This window comes from Lichenostomus cassidix, chromosome 1, assembly GCF_008360975.1.
Source record: "Lichenostomus cassidix isolate B80296 chromosome 1, HeHo_3.0, whole genome shotgun sequence".
Taxonomy (NCBI): Eukaryota; Metazoa; Chordata; class Aves; order Passeriformes; family Meliphagidae; genus Lichenostomus; species Lichenostomus cassidix.
This window is the reverse complement of record NC_139479.1, coordinates 3,408,031-3,423,115: the sequence shown is the minus strand read 5'-3', so window position 1 is coordinate 3,423,115 and position 15,085 is coordinate 3,408,031. Positions and strand designations below refer to the sequence as shown.

Here is a 15,085-nt window from a genome sequence, read left to right as displayed (position 1 = left end):
TCCCTGAATATATTTTAAAAGCCTCCTCTATAGTAGCAGGGGGAAATCTTCTTCATTATGTAGGCAAATCCCACTTTAGCTGTCCTGAAAGTGGAACTCCAGGCTGGGATGGAGAATCCAGAGTCTGCTGTGCTGCTTGGGTAGGAATGCATGGAAAACACCTCTAAGAGACAGTTCTGCTTTTTTATTACTGAAATATTTAATTACTGCTTTCAAGTGAAGAAATTGATTTCATGTAGATGTAACCTTCTTGAGAGCCAGAAGCTGTAATTTCTTGCCTGCTCGTGGTTTTACTCAGTTAATTCCTCCCAAAAGAATCTGTGCCCTGGAAACAGGAGTGGCTGATGACCCAAACAGTGAGAGAGGAGCTGGCTGATCAATTAGTCAAATTGACATTGGCCTTCCCAATAGCATCCTGGCAGATTGTGCTTTCCCTGAGCCAGACATAAACAGCATGGAAAGCACAGAAATATGTCCCATCTTGGTGCCAAATACGGACCTCGAGGCCACTGATTCATCCAAAATCACTCATTTAACCACCGCCAACGCCTTCCTAATGAGACACTCAGCAAGCTGAATGTGGCTTTGCCCTCAGTGTTTTCCTGGCACCTAGAAAGCACAAAAACCTCTGCTGTCACCTTGCACTGAACATTTTTTGGTTTTTATCTAGATATTCACAAAAAAAATTATTTCTTCCATTTTTTAATATCACAATTTTGGTTTCTGGATTGATAGTTTAACTTGAATAGCCTTAAGCTATTTGCTCTCATGAATTCCCTTCCAGGTGAGGCTGCATTTCATAGAGACACATCTAAGCTGGTTTTAAAACAGCTAGCTCAGGTACTGATTACTTTTGGAGTAGCTTGAATTCAGCATGAGCTGCTCCTTTAATCTCTCCAGCTCCTCACAGGAACCTGCTGCAGCTGCCCTGTGAGCAGTACCTGAGTTTGCTCAGTTAAAATCCCACTTGAAAATGCCAGAACTGTTGCAATCATCCCTACATCTAGTCAACTACGATGTAGATCTACCCAAAAAGAGATCATTGTGTCAGAAAGGAGTTGATCAGCATGTGGAGTTTCTTTGTGAGAAAGAAATCTTAGCAAAGTGAGTGTGTGTGATGAGAAAATACTTTGACGAATATTTGTTCAGTATTTTTGTTGCAATAGCTCCAGGATGGGCTGCACAAAAGGCTGCATAAAACTTTAAATTGTGTCAACCTCTGTCCCCAAAATTTTCAAACTTGAAATTACAAGCAGAGAATTATTTCTGATGGGTACATGCACCTCTGGTGAAGGCAATCCTGCCAGACATCTGTGAGATATATAAATCCAAGCCAGGTGCTGCACAAGTGAGAGCTGCAGTTGTCAGCAAATTGAGCACAGAAAGATGCACTATTAAGCTGTAAGTTGGTCTTGTCACGTTAAGTTCTTTTTCCAGAGAAGAAGAAAAGGCTCGTCTGTCAGTTAGGCTGCAGATAGAAATCCCTGTGCCTTTGCCCATTTTCTCTCCTGACAAGGGAATAAATTGCTCCTTTAATTCAAAGCCTTCAGACCACCAAGAAGAAGGGACAACGTGTTGGCTTCAATCTAGCCGAGAAGTGGCAATAATTGTTAAGGCAACACATTTCTGGCTCTCCCTGCCTCTCAAAGGGAACATGAAGGATGACCAGCGAAATGTTTGCCACCTGGAAAAAATCCAGTGAGAGGATTTCCAAGCAGTGATGAGTTGCTTCAGCAGCATGTGCTGCTGGATCCCAGCCACCATGACTGAGACTGGGTCAGCAAACTGTAGAACCAAAACATTGAACTGGGAGAGTCAGAAAATGCAGAAATGGAGAAAATATATTGATGTACTGATGCCTTAAGAATTTTTAGCTTCTATTCTTCATGTATCTGTAGCTTTGGTGTAGTTCTAGGCTTCATATAAAAATGCTAACAACTTCTGTTCCCAGCACCTTTAGCCAAAATAACTCTTCTGAGTGGAAATCCAAACGCACTTTCACTTCCTCAGAGCCCCAAAATATGTAAACAACATGAACTGGGGGGAGCAAGCTTGGGGTGGTTTAGATCATTGCCTGAAGGTGTAATTGGAGAATTAAGGCCCAATCTGCTAATAAGACAGAACTTATAAAATGTGAAGACCTCATGACTTGCTGTCCATTTTTGGGTGTAGCCTCATGAGGAGGCTGTGTTTGCCCTGAATGTACCCAAAGGCCTTTAATAAATTTGTCCGCTTTTTATTCTCCTACCCTTATCTGGCCTCTCTTTCAGGTAAGCCCAGTTAAAGCATCAGTATCGGCTAGTAAATTAATTTTAAGTCTCTCTTTGAAAAGAATGCCTCTTTGCCTTTTCCAGACCCAGCGAACTCAGCCCCATCTATCCTAGATGGGTTTGACCACCGCAAAGCCATGGCAGGACAGCGAGTGGAGCTGCCTTGCAAAGCATCAGGACACCCGGCACCAAAGTACCGCTGGCTGAAGGACAACGTCCCCTGGGAGCCCGACAGCCGCTTCAGGCAGACGGTGACGGGGCTGCTCATCGAGAACACGCGGCCCTCCGACTCGGGCAGCTACGTCTGCGAGGTGTGGAACAACTACGGCACCGCCGAGATGATCGGGCGCCTCTACGTCAAGCGTGAGTCGCGGGTTGGGTGTTGGTGGTTGTCTTGCATGGGAGACAGGAGCCTTATGAGTTTCTGTAGTTTGCCAGGCTTCTAGCAACAGGCAGTAATTTTTGTTGGGGTTGGTAGCACCCCAAGACTCGGTCTCATTTGCAAGATTCTTTGATATTTGGCCGATTAGTTTAATATGATGTAAAATACCATTTATTTGACACAGAAAATAACAAACATAGAACAGATTTACAAACATACACGCACAATAAAGGCATAATTGCAAAACTAGAACAGCTAAAATGCAATTATGGAGTAAGCGATTGCAAAAACTATAAAAATAACTAAAATGCAAGTTATAGAAAGGTACCTATTCTTATTATTATTTGCTAGCCAGAATAATACAATTTAGGAAACCAATGATCTTACCAAAATCCAATTTTGGTGCTGAGATACATCAGAATCTGCCCTCAATCTTGCAAGAAGTTACCACAGAGCTACATCCAGACTTTGGGGAGAAGTCCTCCATGCATCTTCAGAGCGTGTGTAAGAGACTTCTACTTTTGGGATATTTCCATGAGCTTTTATAGTGTAAAACTGTGGCTTGTGTGGTCACCAAAAATTATTGTTGTTTATTTTCTTTCTTCATTCCACAATATGAGTTACAGGGTAGTGGTTTTGGACTTTTGGGCGCCAACGGATAACCCTATCTAGGCTGTTAACCTAACTGAGCCATCCATCTCTTGCAACCGAGCAGAGAGAGAGAGAAAGGAGGAGGGTGGTGTTGCCTGATAGCGGGAGAGAAAGCCCTTGCAAGAGTGTTGGAATAGTAAAATAAAACTCAAACCCCTATTGGAAGATTCCAGCTGTCCCGGTGGTCATGGGTACACCTGGTGGCAAATTTCTACACTTTTATATGTTTAACAAATTAGCATTCTTAACAAATATTGTCCAATTAGAAGTGCAGTTGGTTGGGTAATTTTTGGAGTTGGACCAGGGCTTCTTTGTCCCACTTCTTATAATGTCTTCTCAGTTTCTGCTTGGAAACAAAATGTTCTTCTTGTAGGTCCTCTGCTTGAAAATAAGACTAAACAGTATTTCAGGAAGGTGTTAGAAATTTAGCTTATTGTTCTAAAACCTAAAAAAAAAAGTGTTAGAAACTTAACTTATTGTCCTAAAATCTAAGGGAAAGGGAAAAATACTAGGGGCTACGTAATACTAGGAAAAATACTAGGAGCTCTCTAACTACACAATAGTATTCTACAGAGCTAGGAATATATGAAAACTACATAAAAGTAAAAATCTTTAGGCATCAGTATGAAGTTGTTGCCTTACCTTGCCATACCTCCTGTTTCCCTAATTTATCTCAGCAGTGATTAAACTCCTCAAAGTTGTGGAACGACACAAAGCAGGCTCTGTGGAGATGAGTTAGTTGGCCAATTGAGCGATCAGAAGTGCAAATGGATGCAATTTCCAGTGTAGCTCTATAATTTATCACACGGAGGATATGTAATTTAGAAGCATGAATTGGATGCTGGAAAAGAAATTGCAAATGTTCTCATAAATAAAGCTGCCAAACTCTCATTGCCATGACTCATGGTGCTCAGGAATATTGAATACTCATGCCCCCCCTCAGTTGAGTATTCATGTGTGAATATTCTGAATGTTTCACAAATTCTACAAAGATAATTATTACTTCAGGAGCATCACACTGGAAAAGTGTTATTCTACTGTTGTTGAGAAAAAAAAAAGGAAAATTATTTACTGGAATAGAAATAAAGCTTTGTGAACTAAAGTTTACACCTAGACAGCATGACTAGAAAACTGAAAAGGGAGAAGTTTGTGAGAAGTTCAGGCCATAAAGATATCTCCACTAATAATTGCACATAATTTTTTTGGCAAAATAAAACGGAGATAAAAAATCCACAATGCACGTGTTATAACTGAGGAGCTTTGTCTCTAAATGGATTCACAAAAATGAGTTGAACTCCATTGGCCTTGTATGATGCAAAGTCAAAACTTGCAGAGACATGATGTAATTGTACTGCTGGTGATACCCAAAGCATCCCCAGTGCCCAGTGATATGTTTTACCGAATGACTCTGCACTCAGACAGTGGGAATTCTCTGGATCAGGCTGGCAGAAAACAAAAGTTGGGCAAAGAAGTTTTACCTTCCTCTGCAATGGAGGATGTGGCTCACTTTTATCATCAGGGCTGTGGATGTTGGTGATGCACTTGAGTTTGACTCTTTTGTTTAATGGGCTGTTGCCAGTTTTGAGCCTTTATGGTCTTTTTATAGGAAACACAGAGATATTTGGTGACTTTTAACATGAATATGAGCACAGATTAATTATTGCTCTGGACCTTTGTCTGTAATCCAGAATGTCTGAAGCCACTGACCTGTGTGATTTTTTTCCAGGCCTCTGTTACTAATGGGCCACTATAGATTTATTCCAATTTGTGTGTTATAAAATGTTTAGGAAAGGGAATGAGTTAACTGAGCACATTTTGTTGTATGTGTGTACATGTGTGTGTATGTTTGTATGAAAGCTGCTGAAAGAATAAATAGGATGATCTGTGTTTAATGTCAGAGATAATATCAGTGGTGATAGCAGTCCCTTATCTCTATAAATAAATTAAATCAATTTATTCAAAGCATGAGATGAAAGCTGTTCTGCAGTGCTGAAACTCTTCGGTGGTAGGATAAAGATTGCTTTCCTTGCATTTACATTTATTATTTTTCTTCAATACTGTTCATCCTCTTGTTTTTGCAAAGCAAAACTTTCATTCTCCTGTTCTACTGTTTTCTAAAGCTGACTTAAAAATATTGTCGTCCTCCCACATCAAAACAGAAAATCTGGTGAGCCCACACACTAAAACACATCCATGTGGACAGATCAGATGGATATCCATGAGTATACCTGTGTTAATATCTTCCACCCTCGAAAGCTAATCTTGTCACTGGCATTTACTGCACCTGTTCACATCAGGGAGTGGTTTAGGAAAGTGTAAATTTGGTTACTTTTGCAGGAAATTAAACCAGAAAATGAGCTTCAGGAAGGCACTTAATAAACCAGGTTCAAAGATTTGCACTGAAATAATGTGAAACAATAATCCTGCCGTCCCAAAACAAGTCTAATGCCACACTGAGGCCCTCAGCACTACTTGTGTTACTTGTAGATCTGCTCCTACTCTTCTGGGCATGGGTTTATATAATGTGTGGAATAGGTTATCCCTATAAATCTATATTTTTTTCATGGACGTTGGTGGCAAAAATTGTTTTTTAGAGTAATACAGTCACATGTTATTAGTTTTTTGGGGTTTTTTTAAGAAGGTATAGTTGTGATTTTTATTTTTCTCCTTAATTGACAGTTGATTTGTTACTTGCACATAAATGCACATTTATACTTAAGACACTCTGCTTCCCTTTCTCTCTCCCTTATTCCAACTCCAACCTCCAGAACCACTAAAAGCCACCATCAGCCCGCGCAAAGTCAAAAGCAGCGTCGGCAGCCAAGTGTCCTTGTCCTGCAGTGTGACAGGAACCGAGGACCAGGAGCTGTCCTGGTACCGCAACGGGGAAATCATCAACCCCGGCAACAACGTGCGCATCACCGGCGTCAACCGCGAGAACCTGATCATGGACGGCATGGCCAAGAGCGACGGCGGGGCTTACCAGTGCTTCGTGAGGAAGGACAAGATGTCAGCTCAAGACTACGTCCAGGTGGTGCTGGAAGGTCAGTCTCTACCTGCCTGGCAGGTCTGGTTTCCAAAATAAAGCATGAGTCGTCTTTGGTGTTGTGGTTGTGGCGGTGCTGTAAAGATCTAGAAATAAAATAACACACTTTCGAGAGGATGTTAGTAGAGGAGGTAATGAAAAGCTGGTCTTTAATTGGAAATGTAATTCTGGTTTCCAGAAAAATGCACAAGTTGTCTTTGGTGCCACGGTTTTGGAGTGGAGATGCTGTAAAAATCTAGAAATAAAAAAACCATATTTTTGAGACAATATTAGTATAGGAAGTAATGTAAAAGCTGGTCTTTAATTGGAAATGTAATTCTGGTTTCCAAAATAATGCACGAGTTGTCTTTGGTGCCATGGTTTTAGAGTGGCAGTGCCATAAAGATCTAGAAATAAAACAACACGCTTTTGAGATGATATTAGTATAGGAAGTAATGTAAAAGCTGCTCTTTAATTGGAAACATAATTCTGGTTTCCAAAATAATGCACAAGTCATCTTTAGAGCCATCATTTTGGAGTGGTGATGCTGTAAAATCTAGAAATGAAACAACACACTTTCAAGATGATTTTAGTATAGGAGGTAATATAAAAGCTGGTTTTTAATTGGAGACCTCTGGGGCAGATATGGAAAAATTCCCACCCCATGTAGGGCAAATACAGTTTTATAAGGTTAGCAAATTAGCATAATTGACAAGAATTCCCAATTAGAACCACAAGTAATGAGGTAATTCCCCCCTTGGTTCCACCTCTTCTGGAGCCCCCCTTTCTTGCTACTAGCTCTACTTTGTTTATGAGGAAGTGTAGCTCATCTTTGGTTCCCAGGAAAAAGCGATATAGGATTGGGGCCTTTGGAATGTGTTTTATTTTTCTGTCTGTCAGGGTAGGAAAAGTACTGGAGTAAGCTAGGAACTATATAACGATACAATAATAGTCTCCAGAGCTACGAACATATAAAAGCAAAAATAATTTCGGCATCAGTGGAGCTCTTTAAAAAAAAAAAAAAAAAAAAGAAAAAGAAAGGGTACTCATGAAATGTCAGTGGGATCTATTGTGCCCCACTCATAACAGAATAAAAAAATTTATGTGAAAACAAAAATCCTTCCCAAGCAGGTCTCTATTCAAATCCAAACATAGCTCTTCTGGTTGGGTGTATTGGCCGAAGGCTTGGAGATCATCTTAAATAACTGATCCAGTGTTCTATAGGATAACCAAGTGAGAAAAGTCATCAATTTGCACAGAGGCAGCTCACTAATGAGGCTGTGGTGCAGGCATGGCATGGACACTATTTTTAGAGTCTCTACAGAAGGAGAAAAGATTACCTGCCTGGACCGAGTTACCTCGGCAACCATGTTCCGTGACTAGGAAAGCCTAAAGAGCATATTGATAATCTATCATGGTGTCGGGAGAGTGCAGGTTATCAGGGAGCAGCAGCAGGGAAGATTTCAAAGACACTCAGGTCTCGCTGGGAAAATAATGTCTGCTTTCATCTCAAAAAAAGCCTGTCACTTGAATTTAAAAAAGGGGGGAAAAAAGAGGAGGAGGGGTGGCAGAGGTACATAGTGTGCACATTCACAGATTTATTGGTCCTGTGTCAGCTCCCTTTCAGGATAAAAAGCTTTTTTTTTTTTGTATTGCTGCTGTTCTGTTTTCTGAGGGGTGATGGTATCCAGCACACCACAAAGGAGAGGAAGAGAGTCAGGAATGAAAATAAATAAATAAATTAGAACTCTTGACACACAACCAATGGGACAGAAATGAAAGAGAGAAGGGGCAGAGGAAAAAAAAAATGAAATCAAATAAAATCAAATGCTCTTCCAGGGATGCTGAGGCCTTTCAGCTTTCTGAGAGTTCCAGTGCTTATCTTTTTGCAATATGGCAAGCAAGAGAATTTTGCAGCCCTGTTTTTAAAGTACCATTTTCAAAGGAAAACAAGCATGAATTTCATGACCACAGAAAGGACTTCCTAACTAATATCAGGGTGTCAGCACTCCTAAGTGTTACCCCACTGAACTCTCTCGAGAGGTGGGTATTTTATCCTGCTCCCTGCTTACAAAGTTTCAGTGCCCACCCATTTTCTTTATTCATTTGCCTGGTAGAGACTGAGCATTTTGCAAGACAGTTCACAACATACAGCATTTGAATGCTCTCATTCAGGCAAATATTTATCTGTAGCATAAAATGACCACAGAAAGAAATTGGCATCACTGCAGTCACTGGCAATCTGTATTCAGAAAAGCTTAATTTAATACTTTTCTAAACGGGGCACTGTGTGTCAGGACTAAACTGCTGTGTGAAATTAGCCTGTGCAGTGCCTGGCTCTTGGCAACAGGATTCATCCTTAACTTCCCAAGGAGCTAAAATCTACCAGGAAAAGAGAATCTCCAAACATCTTGAGGTTTTGCTGTGGGTGTTTTATCATGAGCTGCATATGATTTTAAAACTTTTCTGCAGGAAACCAGCAGTTCATAGAGATGCCTGATCCATCTATTCAAGGGTTTTTCCTACAGCAGAGCCACTACCAGGTTTCTCAGAAGATGAAAAAGAAACTTGCCATAAGCAAAGTTTAGTTTAAGTCCTCTAATAGCAAAATTTGTTTCCCTCTCTCAATAGTTTGAGTTAGATCCTAGAACCCAGTTGTCTGCATCACTTTTAAAAAAGATCTTGCCTGATTGGATCAGGATAAAGGGGACAAGTTTTATACCATGTAAACACTGTTTTCCTGCTTTTCTCTCCCTCAACAGACGGAACTCCCAAAATCATCTCCGCCTTCAGCGAGAAGGTGGTGAGCCCAGGAGAGCCAGTGTCCCTGATGTGCAACGTGAAGGGAACTCCCCTGCCCACCATCACCTGGACGCTGGACGAGGATCCCATCGTGAAGGACGGCAGCCACCGCATCAGCCAGATCATCACCTCGGAGGGCAACGTGGTCAGTTACCTGAACATCTCCAACACTCAGGTCCGGGACGGGGGCGTTTATCGCTGCACTGCCAACAACTCGGCGGGAGTCGTCCTGTACCAGGCTCGAATAAACGTAAGAGGTGCTTGTCAAATCAGCTCCTCAAAAAAAACACACATGACTCATTGTAGTGGAGAAGAAGATTGTTTGCATGTGATGAGATGATTCTTGGAATGCCAAAATCCAACTTACTGTTTTTTCCTCTCCTTTTCTCGCCCGCTCTCTTTTCCCACCCTGCCTCTCCAGCCCCATCTAGAAAGTGTATGGTATGGTTAAATGTTGGAAGAACCCTTTGGCTTGTGTCCTTTAGTCTAATTTTCCTATACTCATCTCTACTAGTTCACAGTCTCTTTGCTTTAGTCCTGCTGTGCATGTTTTTTCTTTTCCTTTCCCCCTTTACTTGTCCAACATTCATTGTAATTATTCATGTATACAGAACTTTAGCTTGAATTTCTGGCTCTACATGGCATAATACCCATCCTCATGGTATTATACTTTATATACATAACAAGCAAAAAAAAGCTAACTGTGTCAGTGTTCTCGTGTGTAACAGGATTCTAGCTTTGTATCAGTGTCAGTATTTCACATTAATTAAATCACACTCAGCCTTTTAATTTGTAACGCAGCAAAGATTTTATCAGAAAGTGTTGGATAACACAAATATATACCCCCACATAATTAGTATGTATGCTGCAGGGTAAGGAAAAACTAGAGCATACCAAGATTAGGGAAACTGCTTAAGTAGCTCTCAAAAGGAAAAAAATCTGTCAAATGCTAAGAAGCGTGGTGTGAGCCGCATCCGTTAACATTTATACATCCAGAAAAAAGATTACTCACTTTCCCTAGAGCAAACATGCCTTTAAATTGTCTTCAAGAGTTTCTTTTTCCGCCTTGGCAGGGCCAGCGAGCATTCGGCCGATGAAGAACATCACGGCCATCGCTGGGAGGGATACCTACATCCACTGCCGGGTGATTGGCTACCCCTACTACTCCATCAAGTGGTACAAGAACTCCAACCTGCTGCCCTTCAACCATCGCCAAGTGGCGTTCGAGAACAACGGCACGCTGAAGCTCTCGGACGTGCAGAAGGAGGTGGATGAGGGAGAATACACCTGCAATGTCCTGGTCCAGCCCCAGCTGTCCACCAGCCAGAGCGTGCACGTGACAGTGAAAGGTGAGGGCAGCTGGGAAAAGCTGAGCCCGGCTGATTGCTGGGGAATTGGTGGATGACGAGTGCTTGAGGATGTTAATCCAGATTTGTGTTTGTTTTTGTGTTAGTTTGAAAACAAACCAGAGGGAGATCGCAAGTCAGGATTATAATTTAACAGGAACATTAAAAATAAGTGCAATAATACAAGAAAAAACACTGACAGAGTCAGATACAACCTGACACCCTGTTATTCAGGGTGATGGTAGCAGTCCAAGTGAAGTAGTTAGATTGAAGCATTGATCCTGTGGAAGGTCTGGTCTCCAGCTGTAGGTCCAGTGGTAGCTCTTGTCCTCTGGGAATCCAGTAGACAGGGGCTCCTTGTGCCTTTCTTTTGAAAGGTTGTATCCAGGTGGGAAAGCTTGGCTCCTCCCTCCTGGGTGGAGCATCTCACAATAGGATGAGATAACTCCATGAGTCCTGTGGTGAGTTCTCAATCACCTATTAAGTTATCAGGTGTAAGCCATAGCAGGAGATAACAACCCCCACAGCTTGTGGAGGTGGTAACAGAATAATAAATACATCTATATTGCAACCTAGGACAATTTTTAATGATGACACAGAAATGATCACTCACTGTGTCTTGTTCTCTACTGACTTTTGCCCTCCTTGGTTCAGTTCCTTTGCCAGTATTGCCTTGTTGTTGTTTTTGTTGTTATTGCCTCTAAGTGGAGGCCTTGCAGCAGCAAATTTTCTATGAGCACTTTTCACGTCTAAATCAGGAAATTAATGGTTTGTCACCCACTTTTTACTGGTGACTGTTCCTCTGCTGGATAACAAAGTTCCAATTTTCATTAGCCAGTGGCTTTCCAGCTTTTAAAACATGAGATGATAATTTTAATGTCTGTATTTTTGCCACCAAGCAGAGAGAGGAACTAAAAGCATTAACCTTGCTTTCCTCTCACTAAGTGATTGTCTGAGTGCTCTTCATGCTTAGAAAGGTAACACTGTAAATAAATGTGACTTGAAATTCTAATAGGATGCTTCAAATCTATTCCAATAGTCCAAAACAAGGATGTTCAGATGGCCCTGAAAGACTTCAGCAATAGATTGAGAATAGGAATTTTTCAGCATTGTGTCCTGACTATTCTGACATTGGCAATGTTCAGACCTATTCATAAAGACACAAAAGACTGAAAACCTGATTGCAGTAGCATCTAGTTTTGAGCAATGAGGCCACTGAATACTGCCCTTCATGTGAACCTGTAGGAAGAATTGAGGTATAATTTCACTGTTCCTGGAGTTATTAGAAACTTTTCCTCGTCCTTTTTTTTTTTTCTGAGGGAGAGGAGAGGAAGGGAGGGAGGTTGAATCTTGTATCCATTCTCAGATAAGATGTAGAGAGAACAGTAAGGTAAAATGACTTTGTTATAGACATCTGATCTATTAACTTCTCTCTGCTCTGTTAGTTTTGCCCTTATCAGTCTGGAGCAATGCAATTGCTTTTTTTTTTTTTCAAGAGTTTAAGGGATTAGCTTTAAGCCATGAGCAATTTGGACTTTGAAAGGCAAGACATCTCACACACCTGAGCCCATCAGGGGCACTGGTCACAAGCTGTGGCATTTAAAAGCTACACCTTTTGTTTTCATGTGTGTTGTGCCTTGCTTGACATTACAATGATATCACAGATCTGTTGATGGAGTTTAGGAACTGAATAACAAATCAGCCACTGTGTTGCTGCTGCACTAACAGGCCACTGTGGTAATTCTGGTGGGGAAAAGCTGCCTCTTCAATGATACCATTTTTCAAATGACTGTCAAAATGAATGTAGCCAGACAAAACAAATCCAGCAGTCACAGGCATTGAGATGTAAACAAAACCAGTCACTGAGAACACTAGCTGGTATCTCAGCTGAAATACTGCTTTTTCTTCCATTAGGTTATGGTTTCCAACTTGACAATTCTTACCCCAGAAAGCAGATTGCCAGCTCTTTCAATTTGGATTGAACTGTAGCTTTGGTCAATGGTTTGACTTCCTTGATGGTGTTTTTGCTGCACCTCTGGATATTCAGCTGCCAGGGCCATTGGCTGCTCAGAAATCTCAAACAGGGACTGCAAATACACTGGATAACTTTGATAGACATGCAGAACATAATGAGGGGTGACAGAGGGCTGAGCTGCCTCAGTGATCACAGAATCACAGAATGGTTTGGGTTGGAAGGATCCTCAAAAATCACTTTACTCCAACCCTTGCCATGGACAGAGACACCTCCCACTAGAGCAGGCTGCTCAGAGCCTTGACAAGACACTGTTATTTGAAAGCAAGGTGAATAGCCTGACCTCGTATGCTAAGCCCAAAATGTCACAGGTGAGGTTTTTAGGTCAGACTTGAACAGTTCTCAACCTTCTGCTATTGCAGCTTGAGGTCAGCAGTGCCACAGTGGATTTTTTTTTACAAAACTTGTATTGTTTTCCGTAACTACACAGTGATTTTATCTAACATATCAGAGAGGACTCAAAAGTGGCCTGGTGCTTTAAAATATTATTAATGTGTGTGTGTGTGTGTGTGTGTGTCTTTTCATTTTATAGATTCCAAAGTTAATGGGATGAATTCTTAAGCACTTGTATTTGATATCAAAAAAATACAAATATGGCCCAGCTTGCATATTGGAGGTTAAAAGTACTCTGAAATGTGGTGTTGTAAGGGGAGTTAATATCAGAGCTCAAATATTGTTAATTACAGTTCAGCTTCTCCTACCATCAGATTTGTTTTTTCTCCAGAGAAACAGAGGGAGAATAATTGTCCATCTTCAACAACATGAGTCCTTTGCTTTGCTCTCAGTTCTGCTGTAACCTTCCTCAAAATCCTAAGGGTGATTCAGAATAAATGACACTTAGTGAGCTGTTACTTAGTAGGGCTTTTTTTTTTCCCCTCCATGTTCTGTTTTGAGCACATAATTAATAATTTCCTCATGAGTTTGTCATCTCTGGGGTATCAAAATGTTTCAGAAACAATGTGTTCATTTTCAAAAACCACCTGGGTCACCAGAAAAAATGGCAATAAAGCACAGACCGAACTTAAAAATATCTACTTTTTTTTGTATATTCAATTTCAGAAGCTTACAGCCTAATTTTCCCAGTTCACCTGCTGTTACACAACATTTATATGTTCAAAGCTCTGCTCCCACTGAAGTGAAGTTGCTCCTGAGAGTTCTGTTTCCTTCTTCAGGGCAGCCACGTCACTCAGCTTAGCCCCCTGGGAAGGACAGACTTAAGTAATTTAATTAGCTTTGTCTGAGAGATCTGTGGCAAAGGTGAATGCAGAATTTGGCTCTACAGGGCAGCATTTATTTGCATTAGGCAAAAACCTGGTTTTTAAAGTTGGCAGCCCTCTGCCACATTTACTTCCCACTTTCCAAATCCTCCAGCATGTGAGGTATCCTGGCTCTGTCTTGAGTGAGGACTTGCCAAAAAAGACAAGACATTTTATTTAAATAAAGGCATGCAACACCATGAGCATGTCATCAAATACAAGAGTGCTGTCCATTCTGTAGAGTATTTTGAGATTTACAAACATCCAGATGCAAGTGAAATCATCCTTCAGAAATCATGACAAGGTTACAGATAGGAGAAGAGAAAGTTTCTTGACAATCATTTTAAATGAACTCCTGGCTGCCAGGGAACCTGAGTGGGGCTTTCAGAGCCTTGCTGTGCATCGTCCCACCTGGCAGCTCTGGGAAAGCCAAAAGCTTGGGAGCTTGGTATTTCTGTGCTGTTTGATCTCAGACCTCCTACTTCTTTACCCTGCTGATCAGAAGAATCAGTGAGACACCCCATGAAATCAGTTGTCCCATGTTTTAGGAATAACTGGTGCCATTGTTTGCACAGACCCTATGCCAGAGGTCTGCAGACTCCAAATAACTGTCCCACAGAAATGTGGTTTGTCACTCCTGCCCTGCCGTCTCCCCCCAGCCCTTCCCTGCTGCTTGTCTCTGTCCCAAAATCTAGATTTGGAAGCCAGCAATCCCAAAATTTGGCTGCTGGGAGCTGAGTAGATAAGCTGGCAGGAAGACATGCAGGTTTCTACTTGGCAAATACAGCACCAGTGGAACTGTGCCTGAGTTCTAACAGAGCTTTTTGGAAATCAAGCCATCTTGGCATTATTTTTTGTATTTAGACAAATGATTTGGCCAGTTCTGAGTTCTGACAAGATGCCATGAAAACTACCCACCCTGTAATGCACAAGTAACAGAGGGAGACTACAACTGTATTTACACTCTTAATTTCTGTATTTCATTCCTGCTGACCAATTTATTTGCAACTGTAATAATACCTTTTCAGCACGTTTTGCTTTGGCCTATGGTAGGTGTAATTTTCTTTTTAGCTTTTTTTTGTAAAGTAAACTGAACCCCCTTTCCCCTCCCTCCTGCAAAGCGGGAACAGAAGTTTCTGACATCATCAGAGGCAATTCAGATTAGCCTTGCTAAGGATACTGCTGAGGTCCTTGCCAAGAACAGAATTATTCTTAGCAGCAGCAGTTTTTTGCTCTGTGTTCAGCCCAGCTCTCGTGGTTTGCCAGAGGGTTTTGTGTACAACTGCCAGTGGCAGAGGACTGTTGAAGCCAGAGATCCTGA

General features: G+C 41.4%; 1 protein-coding gene across 1 annotated transcript in view; it reads left to right on the top strand.

Moving 5' to 3' along the window:
* Positions 1 to 15,085, top strand: part of DSCAM (DS cell adhesion molecule) — a 414,994-nt gene that overhangs the window by 247,121 nt on the left and 152,788 nt on the right. Inside the window, exons 5-8 of the mRNA XM_085040271.1 lie at positions 2,355 to 2,633; positions 6,072 to 6,347; positions 9,091 to 9,387; positions 10,204 to 10,479. Coding sequence (XP_084896397.1) covers positions 2,355 to 2,633; positions 6,072 to 6,347; positions 9,091 to 9,387; positions 10,204 to 10,479 — 1,128 coding nt within the window. The remainder of the gene's footprint in view (positions 1 to 2,354; positions 2,634 to 6,071; positions 6,348 to 9,090; positions 9,388 to 10,203; positions 10,480 to 15,085) is intronic.